This window comes from Crinia signifera, chromosome 2 (assembly GCF_055691185.1).
Source record: "Crinia signifera chromosome 2, ASM5569118v1, whole genome shotgun sequence".
Classification (NCBI taxonomy): domain Eukaryota; kingdom Metazoa; phylum Chordata; class Amphibia; order Anura; family Myobatrachidae; genus Crinia; species Crinia signifera.
The window spans coordinates 333,422,037-333,441,300 of NC_139218.1; the positions used below are offsets into that span (position 1 = coordinate 333,422,037).

The following is a 19,264-nucleotide window of genomic DNA, read 5'->3' on the forward strand; positions in this document are numbered from 1 at the left end:
TAATAATAATAAAAGCTAATTTAGAGTTAAAATATCCACTAAATAAGATAAACAAAGCACGTAATTCGCACTTGGCACTTTATTGTATAGTAGAAAATTGCGCTTTTGAATGCTCAAAATAAGTGAAGCACCGCTCCTTCATAACACAATTTAATTTAATATAGGTAAGAATTCATTAGATTGTCACCTCACAGCACTCAATAATAGATAAATAAATTACAGGACCTAAAATTAACAACCAGCACTCGAACTTAGTCACAAATTATGAAATCAGAAGTAATTATAAGGCATAGAGATGAATTGGGATGAGTAAAAACAGACAGCAGAGGCAATATTGGAATAGAACAGACCAACCAAGAGGGGGGAGGGAGGGTGAGGGTGGGTGGGGGGTGGGATCTATTTTGGGTTATAAGTATGTGTTTGTATAAATGTTTTTTTTTACTAATGTGTTGTATAAATTATTGTAATATTTTGAAATGAAAGCTAAAAAAAAAAAATGTTTGTATAATCATGTCAAAAACGAATAAAGACTAAATATAAAAAAAAAAAAAAACACAATGAACACCTGAGATTTTGGAGTATATTCCATTGAATCCGCCTTGTAGGCTATGGGGGGTATTCAATCTGGAATTCCGACTCTCGGAACGTTCCCAACAGCTGGATTCCTGTCCCGTTTCCATCTGATCCGACAGAAAATCGACAGTCGGAATTCAATGTTCCCACTGTTTATTGTCGGAAAGTCTTTGGATGTGAGAAAATGTATCGGATGTCGGAAAAATGGCAGTGAATTCAACAATCCGTGCCTGCATTTAAAAAAAGTTGGATCTGACGTTAAAGGCGGCATTGAATGGGTGAGTGCTTATATTTCCCCAGTAGGGGGAAAGATTGAATACCCCCCCAATAACTGTAGGAAAGACATATTAATTACTGTCCAATTGCTGGGCATGTTACAATCTTGTATACGTTAGGCATATAATACGCTGTTCATACAATATTGCCATATAATGGGGATATACAGTACCTTGTCACTCAGTTACACATTGGGGCAGATGTATCAACTAGCGTTAAGTGCTTTTTCTGCACTTAACACTAGTTAACTGGGGAGGTTTACATTTGTTTAAATGTACGAACTGCGCACCTAACGTGCACTAGGGACAGCCTGCTGAGTAATGCTAGGCCGAGCTGTCCCCTGCAATCCCCCCAGAAATTAGGGTTAGTGTTGTTCTATCCCCACTGCAGGGACAACACTAACCCTGCTGCTGCTCCATTGCTAGGTAGGTACTATTATTTATTGGGAATGTTACATTTTATTGAACAATTACTGGTATTTTTAGTACCTGACAGGAAATGGAAAGAGATGATGGTCGGCAGATAGACTGGACATGCGGCGCCGTCTCAGATTACCACCCAAGGAGGCCAATGATATAATGCCCAGCCATTTGGCAAGTAGGGACGTTTGTTGCCATTTTATTTGCCTACATTATTTTGTACTGAACATGTTAATGGTATACAAACACAAGGGGTGTAATGGCACCCTGCACAGTTACGCCCATGTAAAGGTAGGTACATGTATGGGGCAACCTTCTTTAAGCAATAAAAGGAGTATGTTTTTGATGGAGAGTGTTACAGTATATATTGTTGTATACTATTTTAGACTTTTGCTTTAGATTTAGATATTATATATATTTTATTCTGTCCATCTCTCATTTGTCATTTGCTATTTTCCCTTTTGAAGCTTTACAAATAAGTCAAATAAATGACAGCCAAAATGAAGGACATATAATAATATAATAATTTTGTCTTTATTATCTCTTTGATTTCATAACAAGAAATGGAATAATTTCCCATAGATACTGTAGCTTTGATGTTACCAACTCTTCATTCTGTATCACATCGGGCAGGTTTAAATGTTCTGCAAGATAGACAACATAAATAGGTGGTCAATGTAAATAATAATTTATTGTTACTTAACAATAGCATACTCCTATTAATTTTTTTTTTTACATGAAGACATTTCAGATGTATTACAGTATATTGGTGCTCTTGACTATTTCTGTTGACACGCCTCTATTATTAAGTCCAGTTTAAATATTCTTGATGTCCTATATTTCAGTTCTCCACAAAGTGTGTCTAGAACGATCAAAAATGCAATCCGCGTATGTCTCTTCTCTCAGATTTTGTTGCGCACCATAAATTGTTCTTATTCACTACAAATTGGCCTTACTCTGTGAAGGCTCAGTGCAGAGAATATTGCTCTCCATCTTTGGTAAGCTAGTTGCTAAAGGAAAATTCGTTTTATTGTGTACTTTATCATGGAAGTCGGGATGCCGGTGTTGAGTATACCGATGCCGTCAAAACACTGGTGCGAGAATTATGAAAAAAAAATCAGGATGTCAATGCTGGAACACCGACAGCTTGGTAAGTATGCAGGACAGGTTAGGGTCAGGAAGGGGTTAGGCGGCCGGGTGTGGAGATTAGTTTAGGCACTAGCAGGGAGGGTTAGGGTAAGGCTGTAGGAACCTGGGGGGGAGAGGGTTAGGATTAGAATGGACGTTTAGGGTTGGGGCAGGAAGAGGATAAGTATACCTTCTTAACTAATTGAGATTCCCTCCTTCAGGATTCCAGCCTCTGTGTTCTGTCCACCAGCATCCTGACTGCCAGTTATCCATATGTATCTCATGTATACTATATAAGCTGTTTTGTGAAAGCAGAACTTAGCATACTGCAGATGAAGAGCAGTGTGTTCTATACAGTGAAGTCTGATACTTTGATGGGTTATAGGTTGTGTCTAATAACTACATTATCCTATATTTAAACACATTAAAATAGGCACTTCCATCTCAGGTAAACTAAGTGTTTATGACGTTATTTGCCCTGTGTGACTTGTGAGCACTTTAAAAATATAGATGTAGAAAAGGAAATCCGTTTCTATGGTCTAGAAATACGCTATTGTCTATAAGTTCCAATAACTACTTACGCTGTTGATCCAGGAAGTGAAGGCAGATACTCTAGTGAACACCGTTGGTTTAAGGTAGGCGTTGCATCCAAGGGAGGACACGAAGCTGGTCACACCGTGGACTTCATATTTGCTACCGGCTACACAGTTCAGGGGTCCACCAGAATCTCCCTTAAATATATATGAAAAATGTGTTGGTGATAATAATTCATTATTTTTTCATTCAAAGATTTAAGTGAAAATATTGAAATGCATCTAAACTGCTCGTCTAGTGACATGTGACAACAGCTAACACTTTCCATACTTTATTCAGAACTGTCCAACTATTTAGAACATAAAGCATCACCCGATAAGAACCTACATCACCTCCCTCCTTAAGACTAACATTTTAAACTTCTACTCTCTGCTCCTGATGCACTTGCACCAGCATTTGCTTTTATGGTCTGGAACCAAAGCCCATATGAACTACCAAACCATTGTGCCAAATGTATTAAACCTGAACAAGTGATAAAGGATCAGGCAATCAGCTCCTAACTGTCATTTCTCAAACAAAGATGTAACTTTGCAGTTAAGAGCGGATTGGCTGGTCCTTACTGGACACAGCAATAGCTATGCAGCCGCCATGTATTTGTTTACACAAGCTCGCAGCTGACATCAGAAAATGACATCAGACCCTGAAAATGTCCCTGGTAGGTCATGTTTATCAAACCTCTCTCCATATACTCCTTGTTAACACCTCAAAATAGTCAATTTAGTTAAGATACTTCCCTCTTTCATCCTTTATGTCTTTTCTCCATATTAATGCCAATATTCAGAATGTCTGGTTTATTTTACACATGTCTTGATTCCAATGCTGGGCGTTCCCATGGAAATCGCACGGTGACATGGGCACCAGGGGCAGGTAGCTGACATCACCGGATGTCAGCTACCCGCCCACTTCCTTCAGAATACCCACGCACATCTATGGTTACCTCAGAATAACCTCAGATGTGCATGTGCCTTCCACATCATTCAATGTTTGGTGACCATGGAATGATGTGGGTGTTCCCCCACAGCCTGTGAATGCATGGTTACAGTATGGTAAACATCCATTTGCAGCCAGTGCGTGTGAACACACACTGCGAGTGGTTGGCGGCCAGGCCACCATTCGCAAGATGGGGTTTGGTGGACTTGCAAGGCTTCAAATTCGCAGCCTTGTGAATCATCCAGAATAACCCCCTATGTGTAGTACACACTCATATATAAAACAAATTACTTAAAAATACTGTTTATATAATCTAGATGTCTATTTCTCTATATGAATAGCAGAGCAATGCTGGTAAAAATCAGCATTTCGATAAGACTTACATTGCATCCAGCCTGGACTCCATTACCACCAGCACAAACCATAGAGGTCTTGACAGTGCTGCCCCAGTAGGAGCTGCTTGAGCAAGTTGAATGGGCCACCACGGGCAGAGGGGCCTGCTGGAGAATGGATGGCAGAGATCCACCGGCTGGAACAAAAGATTATAATTATTCCCAGTACACTATAACTGGCAAGTGACACTGTAAAAAGAGACATTGTGGGGTATATTTACAAATATAAAAGTTATATTAAAAATGGGATATTGCCCATAGCAATCAATCAGATTCGACTTATTTATTTAGCACCTTCTAGAAGATAAGAGATAGAATCTGATGGTTACTATGGGCAACTTCCTATTATCAATAGAAGACCCATCTTAGTAAAAGTAACCCCTATAGTAATATAATGTGAATCAGATAATGTGCACACTCTTTACTCTGTTGGTATTGCTGAAAATATAGGGGATTTCTAAAGATAAAATCAAAAAAATTAAAATATTACAAAAAATGTAAATTTAATCAATATAAAACAATTTATGTGACATGTATCCACTAAAATGAATTGCTGTGCAATGTGTTTATTTCCTGCATGGTAAATACATAGGTTTGCAATAACGCCCCTTTAAACTGGGACAATTATGAATTACATATATTAAAGGGTGTATTGAATACGGGATTCTGACTGTCGGAACGTCCCGGGCCATTTTCTCTTCACTCGACTGTAACTTGACAGCGAGAATTCAATGTTCCGGCGTTGAGTGTCGGAAAGTCTAAGGATTGTCGAAAGCGCAGCCATTTTGTTGAGAAATGCCCACGGATTCGACAATCCACGCCCGTTTCCGGCAATACAGACTCCCCTCCACAGGGAGGCGGGCCTGTAGCAGGGGAGTCCTGGCCAGGATTGAATACCTTAACTGATGATATTTCTGCTGTTGGAAATATTGGCAGACATTGAATATCCCCCTATGTGGCTGGTTAGCTTTAAGCCTGCATTTAACCTGAATCTCAACAGTGGTCAGATAGGTAGATATACCTACCTTTCCCCTGCCCCCAACTCTCTCTTCCTGCAGCCAAACCATTAACCCTCCCCTTGTAGCCTAACCCTCCTTCATTAGGCAGCCTCTAGTTGTGGTCACATGACCATTTTTCCATGTGTGTGCATATCCCTCCAGCCACCTGCTCATTAGCACAGTCTTTACTGATACTGTTACATATGTATTATTATCTATATACTGTATTATCTATATATACAGATGGAGCCCCTCTCAACTATCTTCCTTAGGATTTGACTCACCATGGCTATCCTATTGTTCTCAGCAGCAATACAATACATAGAATAATACAGTAGGGGATTAGCATAGTAATCCTATTACTCACTCAATCCTATTAAAGGGCTAGATGATTTATGATTACCATCACCTGTGGTGAAGCACCTTTCTTATCAATTAACCTGTTTAAATGAGGGAAGGCCAGAAACAGAGCATTGTGTCCCTCCTGGAATGGATCATGTTGGGAAGAATGCTACAGTAGGGCGGAGTGAAAATTTTGAAATTGCGATATTCAAAATCGGCTGGTGTGGAAAAGTTGTGACTTGACCTGAATAAGAAACATGCAAAAGCGTTTTGCTCTAAGTCAATATCTTCTGTTCCAGCAAGAGGCCTGAAGTTTCACTCTTTAGATGAAAATAACGAAACGTACAGTATGAAGAAGCTGCGATCCATTTAAAGTTATGTCAGGATGTCTTAGAGTGGTTCATTAATATACTTTCGTAAAAAAGAGTACAAGCTTGTCCTAGTGCAAAGTTACTGACTTTGCTGGGGAAAAAAATCCCTGGTAATTGACCCGTTTTCATGGCCAGTGCACAATTGTGAATATTGTGTGTTTTCACCCAAAAGTGTTTTTTTTTTGGAGAGGATGATCTGTTATTGAAGTGACCAAAAAACTTGGGGCAAAAAATCAGGGTAAATCCCTTTTGTTTGCCCTTAATAGAATAGTGCACCCTTGCATCCCCTATGCTGGGAGCATGTGCCAGAAGAGCTAGGTGGGCAATTTGGCACTGGGGTTGAATACAAGAATGCAAGACTATTACAGGTCTACTGAGAAGCTGGAGCTGCCAATGAGAAATGGTAAGAGACCACTATTTAACCAGGGATGGTCGACATATCCATGAAGACATGCTGAATGTCAACAAGTCATACCATACCCATATGCATAGGCGAATCTAGGGGGTGGTCCGGGGGTGCACAGGACCACCCATTAGCCCATTGTGTAGCTGAGGGATGGGGCTTTCCAACGAGCCCAGCCCTGTGTCTCTAGCCCCCTGGAAACCAGAGATACGGCCAGGCAAATCTGGAACGTTTTCCCTATAGGATAACATGGGACCCGCTAATTCTGACCCCCACCCAGTTCAACGGCTGCCAGTTCCCCCTTTCGGCATCACTGAAGCTCGAGGTTGATCTCAGTCGAACCCAAATCGCTGGGCCTTCAATCTGATACCATGCTGGATCCATATGGGTTAATTGGTTCCAGGGATATTGAGGTTAAACCGTTTTTTTTTTTTTCATTTCTTAAATGTCATTTCATGACTGTTTATGTTCTTTGAGGGCAGATTTCTCTGAAACCAAACAGCCCAGTTTCACGGGACCAAAATCATTCGAAGCCAACTCAAAAGTTCTTCAATATGATACTGGTCTCATTTAAATGGGTCAGTTGGTTCCGAAAATATAGCTGGTTGGTTAAAGGGGGGTAGGGAGAAGGGGAGTGGTTGTCTCTCCCCCTCACACCAGAAAATGCAGGGTCTAGGCTGAGGGTCAGCCTGGGAATGTCCCTGCATGATCCTGGGACCATATTCCCGGGTAAATCCCTGCATTTTCTGTTGTGAAAGGGGTATTATTTCAAACAGCCGTGACCTGCAGTGCTCTGAATACAGCTGTCACCCCTGCAGCTTCCACTCCAATTCTTCTCCCCGCTTTCACCTCAGCCCGCCCCCCCTTTAATCATGTAGTGCCGGCGCCCGGCGTCCTCCCCCGATGTCACGCACAACAACAGCGCGCACAATATTTCAAATGTCCACTCGGCTAGAGGGGACACCAGGAGGGGAGTGGGAGCGTGCTCTGCGCTGCGCTCTGCTCCTCTCCCCATAGAAGCAGCTGCACCGCTCTCCATCTCTCCCTGCAGCAACAGCAGCGAAGGCTCATATAAAAATTTACAGTAAGTGGCACTTTTGGGGGCATTGCTTAAGGGACGCTAGAAGTGGCGGTATGTGGGGGCATTATGCATAATGTGTGGCTTAATGTGTAAGGGGCATTACGGTGTGCAGCATCATGTGTAAGCTGCATTATGTGTGCAGCATCATGTGTAAGGGGCATTATGTGTGCAGCATCATGTGTAGTGGGTACTATGGTGCGCGGCATCATGTGTAATGGGTACTATGTTGTGCGGCATCATGTGTAATGGGTACTATGGTGTGCGGCATCATGTGTAATGGGTACTATGGTGTGCGGCATCATGTGTAATGGGTACTATGGTGCCATCAAGCAAGAACCCTCTAGCAATGAGCACGTAGGTAAGCAGCACTTATGTGGCAAATATGTAATGGGCATTACGGTTTGTTATATAGTATGTAATGGGCATCATGATGTGTGGCACAATGTGTAATGGGCATTATGGTGTGTGGCCTTATGTGTAATTGGCATTACGGCGTGTGGCTTTATGTGTAATGGGTATTACAGAGTTTGCTAAAATGTGTAATAGGCATTACTGTGTATGGTCTAAAGTGTAATACCACATCCCTTTTTGTGATGCCACGCCTCCTTCCCATGAGGCCACGCCCCCTTTTTGGCGCGCGGCTGCGCCGCGCAAAGGTCCCCCTGCTGTTATGTCTAGATCTGGGACCACCCATTACCATAATTCTAGATTCGCCTATGCCCATATGCTATGCAAAAATTTTACACCGCAACGTTCAAGCCAGAATTTTAAAATAAGATATATTGTGTGTATTAAAAATAATACCAAAGTCTACTGGATATGCTATTGAGAGTTATTCATTCTATCATTGGTGTCCAGCAGTACATACAGTATATGCCAATCACTGTGTTAATTACTAGGCAGGATTGATCAGCAATACTTTTTTATGTGCTTACTGAACCAATTTAACAGTCTAATAATAGTGGACATCAATCACAAGTGGTTTGTATAAAACTGAACTCAAAACGCAACATAAGAAAACAATAAAGGTGCCCATACGCAGTGCGATGAACTCTGAGCTTTTAGTACTAGATTGCATAGCATCTAGTACAAAAAGCATATAATGTACTACAGCACCGTGCATTTTGTACTAGATAGGGTGCAATCTACAGTAGGCAGCTCAGACTTTATGTGCTGTGCAATAGGATGTGCATGGGAGCGCGCATCTCATCGCACTGCCCTGTCTAACCGTGTATGGGTACCTTAAGAAGACAATACTGTATGTACAGCATCTTTGAAGTCTGTTATTTTTTAATCAATGTTCTTGATTTTATTTTCCTTAACATGAGATGTATTTGTTTATTACAGCATAATGCACTTTAACATATTTAACTGTTAATATATTGGCTAATCTTTTGCATAATTATATGCTCTAATGCAGGCCAATCATGTTCCCAGCATAGGGGATGCAAAACATGTTTAAAATAAACTGCCACAATTAAAGACAGTTAAAGACAATTAAAGTGTTTAAATTACTGTACCTAAATAACAGGGCGTAAAGCAATGTTTACTGAACTTACTGCAGCATTCAGTAAAGAGTTGGACATTTGAAGACACAGGGGTGCACTATTCTATTAAGAGCAAACAAAAGGGATTTACCCTGATTTTTTTGCCCCAAGTTTTTTTTCTTGGTCACTTCAATTACAGAGCATCCTCCCTAAAAATAAATAAAGGTACTTGTATACTTTCACGGAGCCAGCATGGCGCCGTGCGTTTGTGTCCCCCAATCAACTCCATGCCAACTTCGATAGTGGGGGTACGAATTATACACGTTGGCATGGAGTTTTCAGCCCCGCAGCTGGACACAGACGCAGGGATTTTTTTCTCCTGCCAAAGTCAGTAACTTTGCACTAGGACAAACTCGTACTCTTTTTATACTATGCTAAAGTACGGTATATTAATGAACCAGTCTAAGACGTCCTGACATAATTTTAACTACAAGTAGATTGGAGCTTCTTCATACGTTTCGTTATTTTCATCTAAAAAGCGAACCTTTAGGTGTCCTGCTGGAACAGAAGATATTGACTTAAAGCAAAATGCTTTTGTAATTTTCTTATTCAGGTCAAGTCACAACTTTTCCACCCTAGCCGATTTTGAATATCTCAAGTTCAACTTTTTTTACTCCGCCCTATGCTAAAGTCAGCCTTATCACGGAAGGTGCGACCAACTCCCGCTATTAGGCCACACCCCCAAAAGGGATGGAGGGGGAAGGGGGGCCAGATCAGGGCCCCCCTGCTGGGCCTCTCCAGCAAGCCCAGGTCCGGGTAATTAGTACCCGCCCCCCCCCCCCCTCCCCCTCGGCAGCCCTGGCTACAGTGTCCATGTCACATTTCCGGGAGCTCTCTATTAAAAACCCAACCCAAGAAGCAGTGTACGTACATTGCAGACAACAAAGGTTAGGGGGCACATGGTGCCTTAAATGGTAGTCCTAGCAGTGGGACCTCATCATTCTGCTACTACACAGACTGGCTTTTTGGACAACCAATTACAGATGCTTTATAAGATAACTTACTACTAGTTCTTCCCCATCCTGAAATAACGCAGTTGTGGTTGTGGCCCAGGACAACACCACTAGCGGGCAGTGTAGCCAGTTTCACGTAGCTATTAATTGTAGCGCTGGATGCCAGATGGAGGACAGCGATATCATTGCTGTATGGGATGAGAGAAATAAACGTATAGTAAGATCTCATACCTGTACAAGAATTGTATTTTTTTTTTTTTTTTGCTTAAATAAGGTATATCTCCTTGTAACATGCTAAATACTTATTTAATCTTTCTTCTGTGGTTATCTCCATGTACTATATAATCAGCATGGCTGCTCTGGATTATGACAAAGCTCGGTGGTAATCTCTGTACTGGATACAGTTATATCCAGAGATCAGCTTTGTGTCATATCCCAGGGAAGCAAAGTAAAACATTGGCCTGATGATAAACAGTAACTGAAAGTAGAAAAGGAAGCCTTATTGTTGTGTGTGGAAATGTGATTTACAAAACAGTTAATACTTTTACTTTAATCTACTCAGGTGCAAACTATATTTTACCCATGACAGAAACGTACCCAGCAGCAACGTTGTTGGTGTTCCAGGATGCATGAATACGGATGCCTGACACTGAGATAACCTGCTCTGTTCCATCATTTGCGCTCAGGTTGTGATCTCCCAGGACCACTCGGTAGGTGGCAACTCTAAACAACAGACAGAAGGAAGCAGAGACTTAGTGCACTGTTTGTAGAGATACCAGGTTCTAAAAATAAAATTTTTGGTACTTGTGTAATAACTGGGCGCCCAAATTTTTCATCGGGTCGGAAAAATCGGTCGCATCACATGCGACCAAATTGCATGCGATGTGATGCGACCAACCTGATTTTTACATTGGATCCAATGTTAAATGGTCCCTGAGACCCAATTTTACATTGGACCCAATGTTAAATGCCCCCCAGACCCCATTTTTATTTGTATACCCACCCTGATGGGTAATTACTATGTAAAATGGCCCCCCATTGTTAACGACACTCCACGATCAACGTCAGCCCGAAGCGTGGCGAGCGCAGCCTTTTCATACCCCCACTATCCACGTCGGTGTGGAGATGATTTTATATAGTGCGGTGAGCGCAGCAAGTCACCGAGCCCGAAGCGTGGCACGCACAGCGGATTACTTAAGATGTATTCCGCGTCCCCTCGCGACACTTCGGGCTCGTATTCCACGTCCCCTCGCGGGGCTCGCTGTGCTTGCCACGCTTCGGGCTCGGTGGCTCGCTGCGCTCGCCACTCTCTATAAAATCAACTTCATGTCGACATGAATAGTGGGGTTATGAAAAGGTTGGAGGACGCGTACTGCCGCCCCTCACAGGCTCGCTTCGCTCGCCACGCTTTGGGTTGACGTTGATCGTGGCGTGGCGTTAACAATGGGGGGGGCATTTGACATAATAATTAACCATCAGGGTGGGTATACAATTAAAAATGGGGTCTGGGGGGGCATTTAACATTGGACCCAATGTAAAATCTGGTCTGAGGGGCCATTTAACATTTGGTCCAATGTAAAATTCGGGTCGGTTGCATCACATCGCATGCGATGCAACCGATTTTTCCGAAAAAAACTATCGCATCGCGTCTCATCGCATACCTTAAGTAAAGGCATGTGATAAAACCATCGGGCACCCAGATATTACACAAGTACCCAATTTTTTTGTCAGGTATCTTAAAATAATTAGCCTGAAACATCAATTTGCATCCACATTAATGCAAATGTTTCACAACATCATTCAGTACAGTGCTCTGCATTAAATAGGTACTTTACTCTCTAAAATTTAGATTTTGTATTAGGACTGAGGGCCAGATGTATCAAGCGTAATAAAGTGATCAAATGGAGAGTGATAAACAGCCAGCCAATCAGCTCCTAACTGTCATGTTACAGGCTGGGTTTGAAAAATAACAGGTAGGAACTGATTGGCTGGTTGTTTATCACTCTCCACTTCATCACTTTTTTAAGCGTGATACAGCTGGCCCATAGAGATATGGTAATTTAGATACAGATTGCAGTGAAGCAGCACGGTAGGTTCGGTCTTACAGCGCTATGTCCAAATATCATCAATACATGGCCTCATTCTGAATTGTCATGCAGTAGGTTTATAAAAATTCCTACTATTGCATTTAAAAACTTTATGAACCTCATTAATTTCTTCATAGTTGCCAATAGTCCAGAAATGAGATCAGCGGCCAAATGTAATAGCCTCCGAGTTCGGCCACTGAGGTTTTCATAAAGGGGCAATCACTTACAAGGCATGGTTTTGAAGTTGGGATTGAAGAAGATCAGTGGAACGGTCAATTAATATGATCAATTATTATGTCACTATTTTATATTATAATATAGGATGTATTATTTATTATGTAACTGATGAAAGTGAGAGGAATCAGGGCTACCTTTATTATAGTAAATAAGTTGGAGGCATAGTCATTTGTGTTTTGTAATTATTTTCAAAACTTCTAATGCATACAAAAATGTGGTCGTAGTAGGTGTGTGCACAGTAAAGTAACATACCTCACAAGCATCACGATTTTCAGCCATTGTCCCAGAGTCCCACCTATGAACCATAGTGTTCCGTGGGCTTGCGGAGGTTGGTGTAAATACTGAAAGGATGCCTCTTGTTTATGCACAGCATATAAACAGTATGGGGGGGGGGGGGGGCTGAAGCAGCCCAGCAGCCTGGGGCATGCTGGATAATACACCCCCACCCCCAGAGCAATGGAAATGTGGCATGCCACAATACCATGCCCTTCCTCTGAGGGCAAAGCACCTTTTCTAGCATGCAAGAGGTCTCAACCACCCCCTTTAGAGATATGTCCTATTTTAGCTTACATGCATCAGCAAATAAAGACATTTAAAGGGCGAGATATTCTAAGCTCTGAAAAGTGATAAAATGGAGAGTGATAACTCACCAGCGAATCAGCTCTTACTTGTAATTTTTCAAACCTAGCCTGTGACATGGCAGGTAGGAGCTGATAAAGTAAGTAGTGCAAGAATTGTCCTGGGAGCCACCCTTATGTTGTATATTATTAAGGAAATGCACAGTTTAACAAATCAAGCACTTCAGCAACAGGGACTGTCACTTCTGTGGCTGAAGTGCTTGGTTTGTTCCTCTACAAGAGAACTGAGTTGACACAGTGTGTCTCTTGGGAAAACTCACATTTTTGAGTAGCAGCAGCAGTTGCAGCAATAAAAACTGGAGGAGGCATTGTCATGCTTTGTGCAACCTGAGCTACTAACTTGGCCACAATGATCTCTTATACTGTAATACAGTATGTGGCATTTGAATAGAAAGATATTACACACGATTTATTAGAATCAAGTATCCTTGCCAAAAAGTAGTGATATTATTTCAAGATGTGGTCAACCCTTTGGTATTGGCAAAGCAAATAAATACCTTGATCCATGAGTACAACATACGTTTGTTTTTTTTAATTTTTATTAACACTATAGAATGGTCTTCTGATTTCTGAAACATGACCTTTTGAACTGTTTTGCTATCACAATAAGAGTCATTTACTCTGATATTGTTGTATGAGCTGTTACCTGTCCACGCAGTGAGCAGCAGTCAGCACACGGTTAGCACGGATCAGTGAGCCTCCACAGGTGTGGTACCAGCTGTTGCCAGAGATATATTGGAGAGATACCTAGAAGATAAAACATTTTTACTCTTGGATTGGGTTGAGGCTTTACTTCGCAAAGATGTACAGGTTATTATGAAAACCATTACCATCTGGAAAAGTTATATTGATTCTTTACATGATGTTAACAAGTCACAAATGTATACCAGCTCTCAGATCACACAAAGTAATAAATCCTGCATATTCTTTTAATGATCTCCTAGTGCAGATGGGATAGCTCCTTAGTCCCATGATTTCTCACTGCAGTGGCGTAAGTTCTTTCCAGTTGCCCGGAGGCAAGATATATACTGGTGCCCCCCCCCCCCCCCCCCCCCCCACACACACACACACATACGAACCTATATAACCTTATATGAAATATATATTTCTGTATAGATAGATAGATAGATAGATAGATAGATAGAGAAGACATATATATTTCAGAACTCAGCCACAGAAGCAATATCATTGGCTTTTAAATAACTGATTTAAACTTCCAGGGGGAGGAGAGGTGCCCCCTTGGGAGCAGGAGCCCAGCGGCAGATGACTCCATTGCCTCACAGAGTTCTGCCTCTGTCTCACTGGAGGGGGGGGGGGGGTAGTTTCACAGTCAATTGTGAAACTACTTGTAGTCTTCTTCCCTAACAGGAGCAGGCCTAGCACTCAAGGATTATTCTGAGCAATCCTATAGAGGGGAAGAGTCACTCTCTGATTATTATTGAGAAGATTGATGATGAAGGTGTGGATGTTTAGACTGCATGTTCTGGGATCTAGCTGAAAGGGGGGAACTAGTTGATGCTTGGTATTTTTTAAACAGATTTTTTTGGTACTTGTTTCCTAGCATGGCGCCCGTCGGGTCCCATCGCATACCTTAACTTAAGGTATGCGATGGGACCCGACCGACCCGATTTTCGGCTTTAAAGATGTTTTTAACGCACTTTGAAAATCGGTCGCATCGCATGCCATTATAATGGTCCCTGAGACCCGATTTTACATTGGACCCAATGTTAAATGCCCCCCAGACCTGATTTTTAATTGTAAACCCACCCTCATGGTTAATTATGTGAAATGCCCTTCCATTGTTAGCACAACGCCACGATCAACGTCAACCCGAAGCGTGACGGTATGTGTCCTCCGACCTTTTCATACCCCCACGCTGCCACTGCCCCTGCCGCTATTAGTTGCTCGGGATATTTGGGGCAGCTCAGGGGGACTCAGGAGCACTCAGGAGTTCAGGCACCCGAGTCCTCCTGAGCCCCGGCATACACACGCCGGAGGGGAGTTGAGGGGGGGGGGGGGGGGGTGTCTATGTTCTGTGGTGGGTTTTGCTGGGGCAGGACAAACCTGCCCTGGTAGGTTTGTCCTGCCCCAGCAAAACCCACCATTCAAGGGGTTAAACAACATCCTCAGTAATGGTGTCAAATTCACAAATATCCCCCTCATTCTGTTGTACTTCAATAGTGGCATTCTTAATTTCTATGTTACCAGCTACACTTGTGCTGCTTATAAGGTATGTTTAGCAGGTCAGCTAGAATATACTGTACTGCAATAATCAATTGGTTTTGAGCAGACTTTGGTAAATAACCAAAGAAAGCCCACAGTCATAGTGTAGTTTATTTACAGTCCTGACCCCTGTAGGCTCCACCTACTCCAGTTGAGCACAACATCAATTAAAGCCAAGTACCGTATATACTTGAGTATAAGTCGACCCGAATATAAGCCGAGGCACCTAATTTTACAACAAAAAACTGGGAAAACTTATTGACTTAAGTGGGACCCTCACTCGAGTATAAGCCGATGGGGACTTTTTCAGCATAAAAAATGTTCTGAAAAAGTAGGCTTATACTCCAGTATATATGGTAATACTCAAAACATGCATCCTGCGCTAGTAATACATTAGGCTGGGGGCTGTCTGCTGAAAGTTATAGGCCGGGATGTATCAATATTCGCGGGTGTAAGATGCAGTTACCGTTTATTTATCGTGGTTGTTTCGCCGCCGTTTTGCGACAATATATTATATAAACAATAAAATTACCTTATATATTTAATTTAATATGCCACAACAGTGTATAACGCCACAAAGACTTGGCGAACAAAACCAGGGATGATCATTGCGCTACGAATGTTAATACATTCCACAGCGCATCACCTTGCATTGAACACAATGCAAATGTTAGCCGCACCAGAAACTCTGCGATACTTGAAACCGGCGGAGTTTTTTGTCTTCAAAATTGCGAAACTTTATTAATACATTAAGCGAGGGCACTGCGGATGGGAAAACGGGATGTCAGCGCAGCGGTAAGCGTTGATACATCCCGGCCATAATGAGCAGCAACAATCAACAATAATATGTGTGCAGGTACTAGAAGTTATAGTATTCAGATACTTATTTCCAGAGCAAAAACCTAGTTAGAAAGTTCTAGTATCTGCACATGTAGAGTTGGGTATTTACAATGGTTGCTGGGTATGCAGTGTGCATGGTCTATGATCAAGGGAAGTGCTGCGCCGCATTTCCTGCACCCTGAACAGACACTGCCATGCAGCGCCATGCAGAGCCACACAGCAAGCAGCCTGCTCAGCCATTGATTACTTTTCCTGAATGATTATTGGTGCAGGTTTCAGTGAAGCTGACATAGACTAAGCTAATAAAAGATAATTGTTAAGATTATCATCACTGTAGTATCTGCCCCCCTATAATTAGTTCAGATTATAGCTATTTCCCTTCTGTGTCACCCCTGTCTGTCTAACCCTCCCCTTTTAGAATGTAAGCTCTCACGAGCAGGGCCCTCTCTCCTCTTGTGCCTTTCTTAGAATATATAAACCTCTGCCACCCTGATGATTGCTTCAGTGTCCTGTCCCCTGATGCAACTATCCATTTTTACCATGTACTTGTCCTAAACTGTCTTGTACTGTAATTTGATATGTGTTTTTGCTCCTAATTATGCTTTGTAAAGCGCTGCGGAATCTGTGTGCGCTATATAAGAAACTGTTAATAAATAAATAAATAAATAACAGCGTTTGGAGTAATCTCACCACTCACCTGCCATGGCCAGGAATTTTTGGCTGCATTTGATCCTCCTACCACACGTGCATTGTCTGCAATGTCCTCAATGTACTGAACATCAGCAAAGCATTGTCCTAAAGATCAAAAATAAAATACAGTCACTGTGTTATCACCTGAATATGGGACACATTATCAGCTCTGGAAGCTGTGCCTATTGCTTAGTAGGTGCTACATAGACCTTTTGCTTAAAAGTAGTGTTCCGTATTGAATGGTACTATACTACAGCTTCCAACAAGTGTTTCAGTTAGAGATCAAGAGGTTAAGGTGCCCATTACTCCAATTAACTCCTTCCCTAAAACTTAAAGTTGGAGCTTCTCTCTGAGGGGTAGATGTATGAAGCAGTGAAAAGGGAGGAGAAGTGATAAAATGCCTGGTACTTTATCACCAGCCAATCAGCTCCTGACTGTCCCTTCTTAAACCCAGCCTAACGTAACAGTCAGGAGCTGATTGGCCGGTAATAAAGTACCAGGCACTTTATCACTTCTCCTCCCTTATCACTGCTTCATACATCTACCTCTAAATTGCAGGATAGCAGATTGCAACATTTGCGCAATTTTCACTGCCTGGACGGCGACTAAGCACTCAGTCATCTGCAAATTTGCAGATGAGCGATCAGGTCTGAATAACTCCTTATGACTCCTCCTGAAGGCGGTGCTATTCTACTGTCCTCTAAGGGTGCAGCTATTTGAGGGCTATTTCTAAGAGGTCTGACTAGATCACTTAGAAATTAAGCACCCATTGCTCCGTGTGTATGCCCTAAGTGTAGGCAATGCACAGTCCCGCACGTAGCTACAGTACCTCCTGACTAGATCTTGACTGCATGCAGTCACAATCTTGTCATTGCCAGTGTTCTCTCGCACAGATCTCTCAGCACACATTGCTGGTGCACCGCATGTGTGTCAGCAATGTGTGCTTCAGCACATTGCTCAGTGCGGCTCCCCGTCACCCCATCTGACCGTAGAGCAATATAAACATGCATAGATAGGATAGACCTAAGGATATTCTTACAAAGAAATATGGATCACATTTCTCTTGCCATTTTGAAAGCCCCTCCCATCCGCTGTGAAGTTTTTAGTTTTTTCTTCTCAATTTTTATATTTTGCTACTATTATAATATGACAGCCTGCTTTTTAAAGTCAGATAGGCAGGAAATCGCTATTAGCCAGCGGTCAAAGTTATCCTTTAGTGGTCATTGTAAGCCAACCCCTTTTGGAAGGACGGCACATGCGTTCTTCTCCTAAGGGTGTACAATGGGCGTTCCCGTGCGAGTGTGTCCATGCTTTGCCAAAGTAAAGGTTGGTGAGACCTACACAATGCAGGTTATGCCGTTTGGAGGTGGTTGTAAGTATCCTTACAACCACCTCCTTTTTGAGATAAGATCTAGTTGACTGGTGCTGGTTTTTTGGTAGCGCCTTCTTTTGGCATCCTCCACAGCATATTCAAAATCAGGTCAACAAAACAATTCTTCTTGACCTTTAAAATCCAGCAGCTGGTGTCCATGTCATTATTTCTTAGTGTTAAGCTAGCTTAAAGTATATGTAGAGTTGTGTTACCATAAAATAATGGGCGTCTTATAGGTTTCTCAAGCATAACTTGTGGAACTCCGTTCTTATATAGCAAATGATTCAGTACAAATGTCTTTTCTGATTTGAAAAGATTTAATGACACTGCAGTAGTTTGGCAGGGCAAGTATTCTGATTGACGGACTTTCATCTTGGTTCACTTGTAAAAGTTATCATATCCAATAATATCCAATTGTAAAATTGGAGACAGCAAAGATACTGTATATGTGAAATATTGGGGAAAAAATGTTAAAGTTTAATGTTTTCTTCCTGATAGTTGACATCTCTTTGATTTAATGTTATTGTTGTTTTTCCTTAATTATAAATCTTTCAAAATGTCACATAAGGCTTTATCTTTTTCTCGCAGCCCACTAAATCTTATACCTTGCTTTTTGGGATGTTAAGTGTGACATGCCCAGCATAAAAGATTGATAGACAGTATGTAAGGCGACACTCAGGGACTCATCTTACCAAACAGGACGAGGACAGCGAGTAACAGGAGCTTCAGCATCTTATGTCTCTTGCGGTGTTGTGTGGGAGACAGTGATTGACAATACCCTTTATATACAGTCACAAGGAGCATGCGGTGGGAATATTCTCAGATGCTACTATATATTTTAATCATAATTTGTTTGTTACTAGTTCAAGGATATACTAAATTGTCCAAAACCAACACTTACTAGACATGATCAAGGCAATTAATTAGATTAGTTTATTAGATATAATAGCATACCTTCCAACTTTTGAAAAGTCAGCAGCGGAACTTTGTGTGCCTGAAAGAGGGTTAAGTTTCTAGGTCTGTGGGGCCGTGTCTCTGGTGTGTGATGTTTTGAGGGAATTCTCTTTAATAAGAGAGCACTGGGCAGCCCCCAGCATCTTACTGCACTGTGTGTTGAAAAGCGCATATACGTCATCCATTCATACAGAGTAGTCAGCCTACAAACCCCCC

General features: G+C 41.9%; 1 protein-coding gene across 1 annotated transcript; it reads right to left on the minus strand.

Annotated features, from left to right (window-relative positions):
* Positions 1-1,796: 1,796 nt before the first annotated feature.
* LOC146057787 (chymotrypsin-like elastase family member 1) lies at positions 1,797-18,835 on the minus strand. Its single transcript, XM_083169461.1, has 8 exons — positions 18,787-18,835; positions 16,730-16,827; positions 13,616-13,716; positions 10,605-10,730; positions 10,059-10,195; positions 4,304-4,449; positions 2,978-3,127; positions 1,797-1,912 (listed from the first exon to the last, which is right to left on the minus strand). Exons 1-8 carry the CDS (start codon positions 18,824-18,826, stop codon positions 1,904-1,906), a joined length of 807 nt encoding a protein of 268 aa, XP_083025587.1. The 5' UTR covers positions 18,827-18,835; the 3' UTR covers positions 1,797-1,903.
* Between the last annotated feature and the right edge of the window lie 429 nt (positions 18,836-19,264).

Coding starts and splice junctions, on each gene's coding strand:
- LOC146057787 (XM_083169461.1), bottom strand. CDS start 18,826: ATGCTGAAGCTCCTGTTACTCGCTGTCCTCGTCCTGTTTG. Junction 16,828..18,786: donor CGCTGTCCTCGTCCTGTTTG/GTAAGATGAGTC, acceptor TTTGATCTTTAG/GACAATGCTTTGCTGATGTT. Junction 4,450..10,058: donor AGGATGGGGAAGAACTAGTA/GTAAGTTATCTT, acceptor CTTTTGTTCCAG/CCGGTGGATCTCTGCCATCC.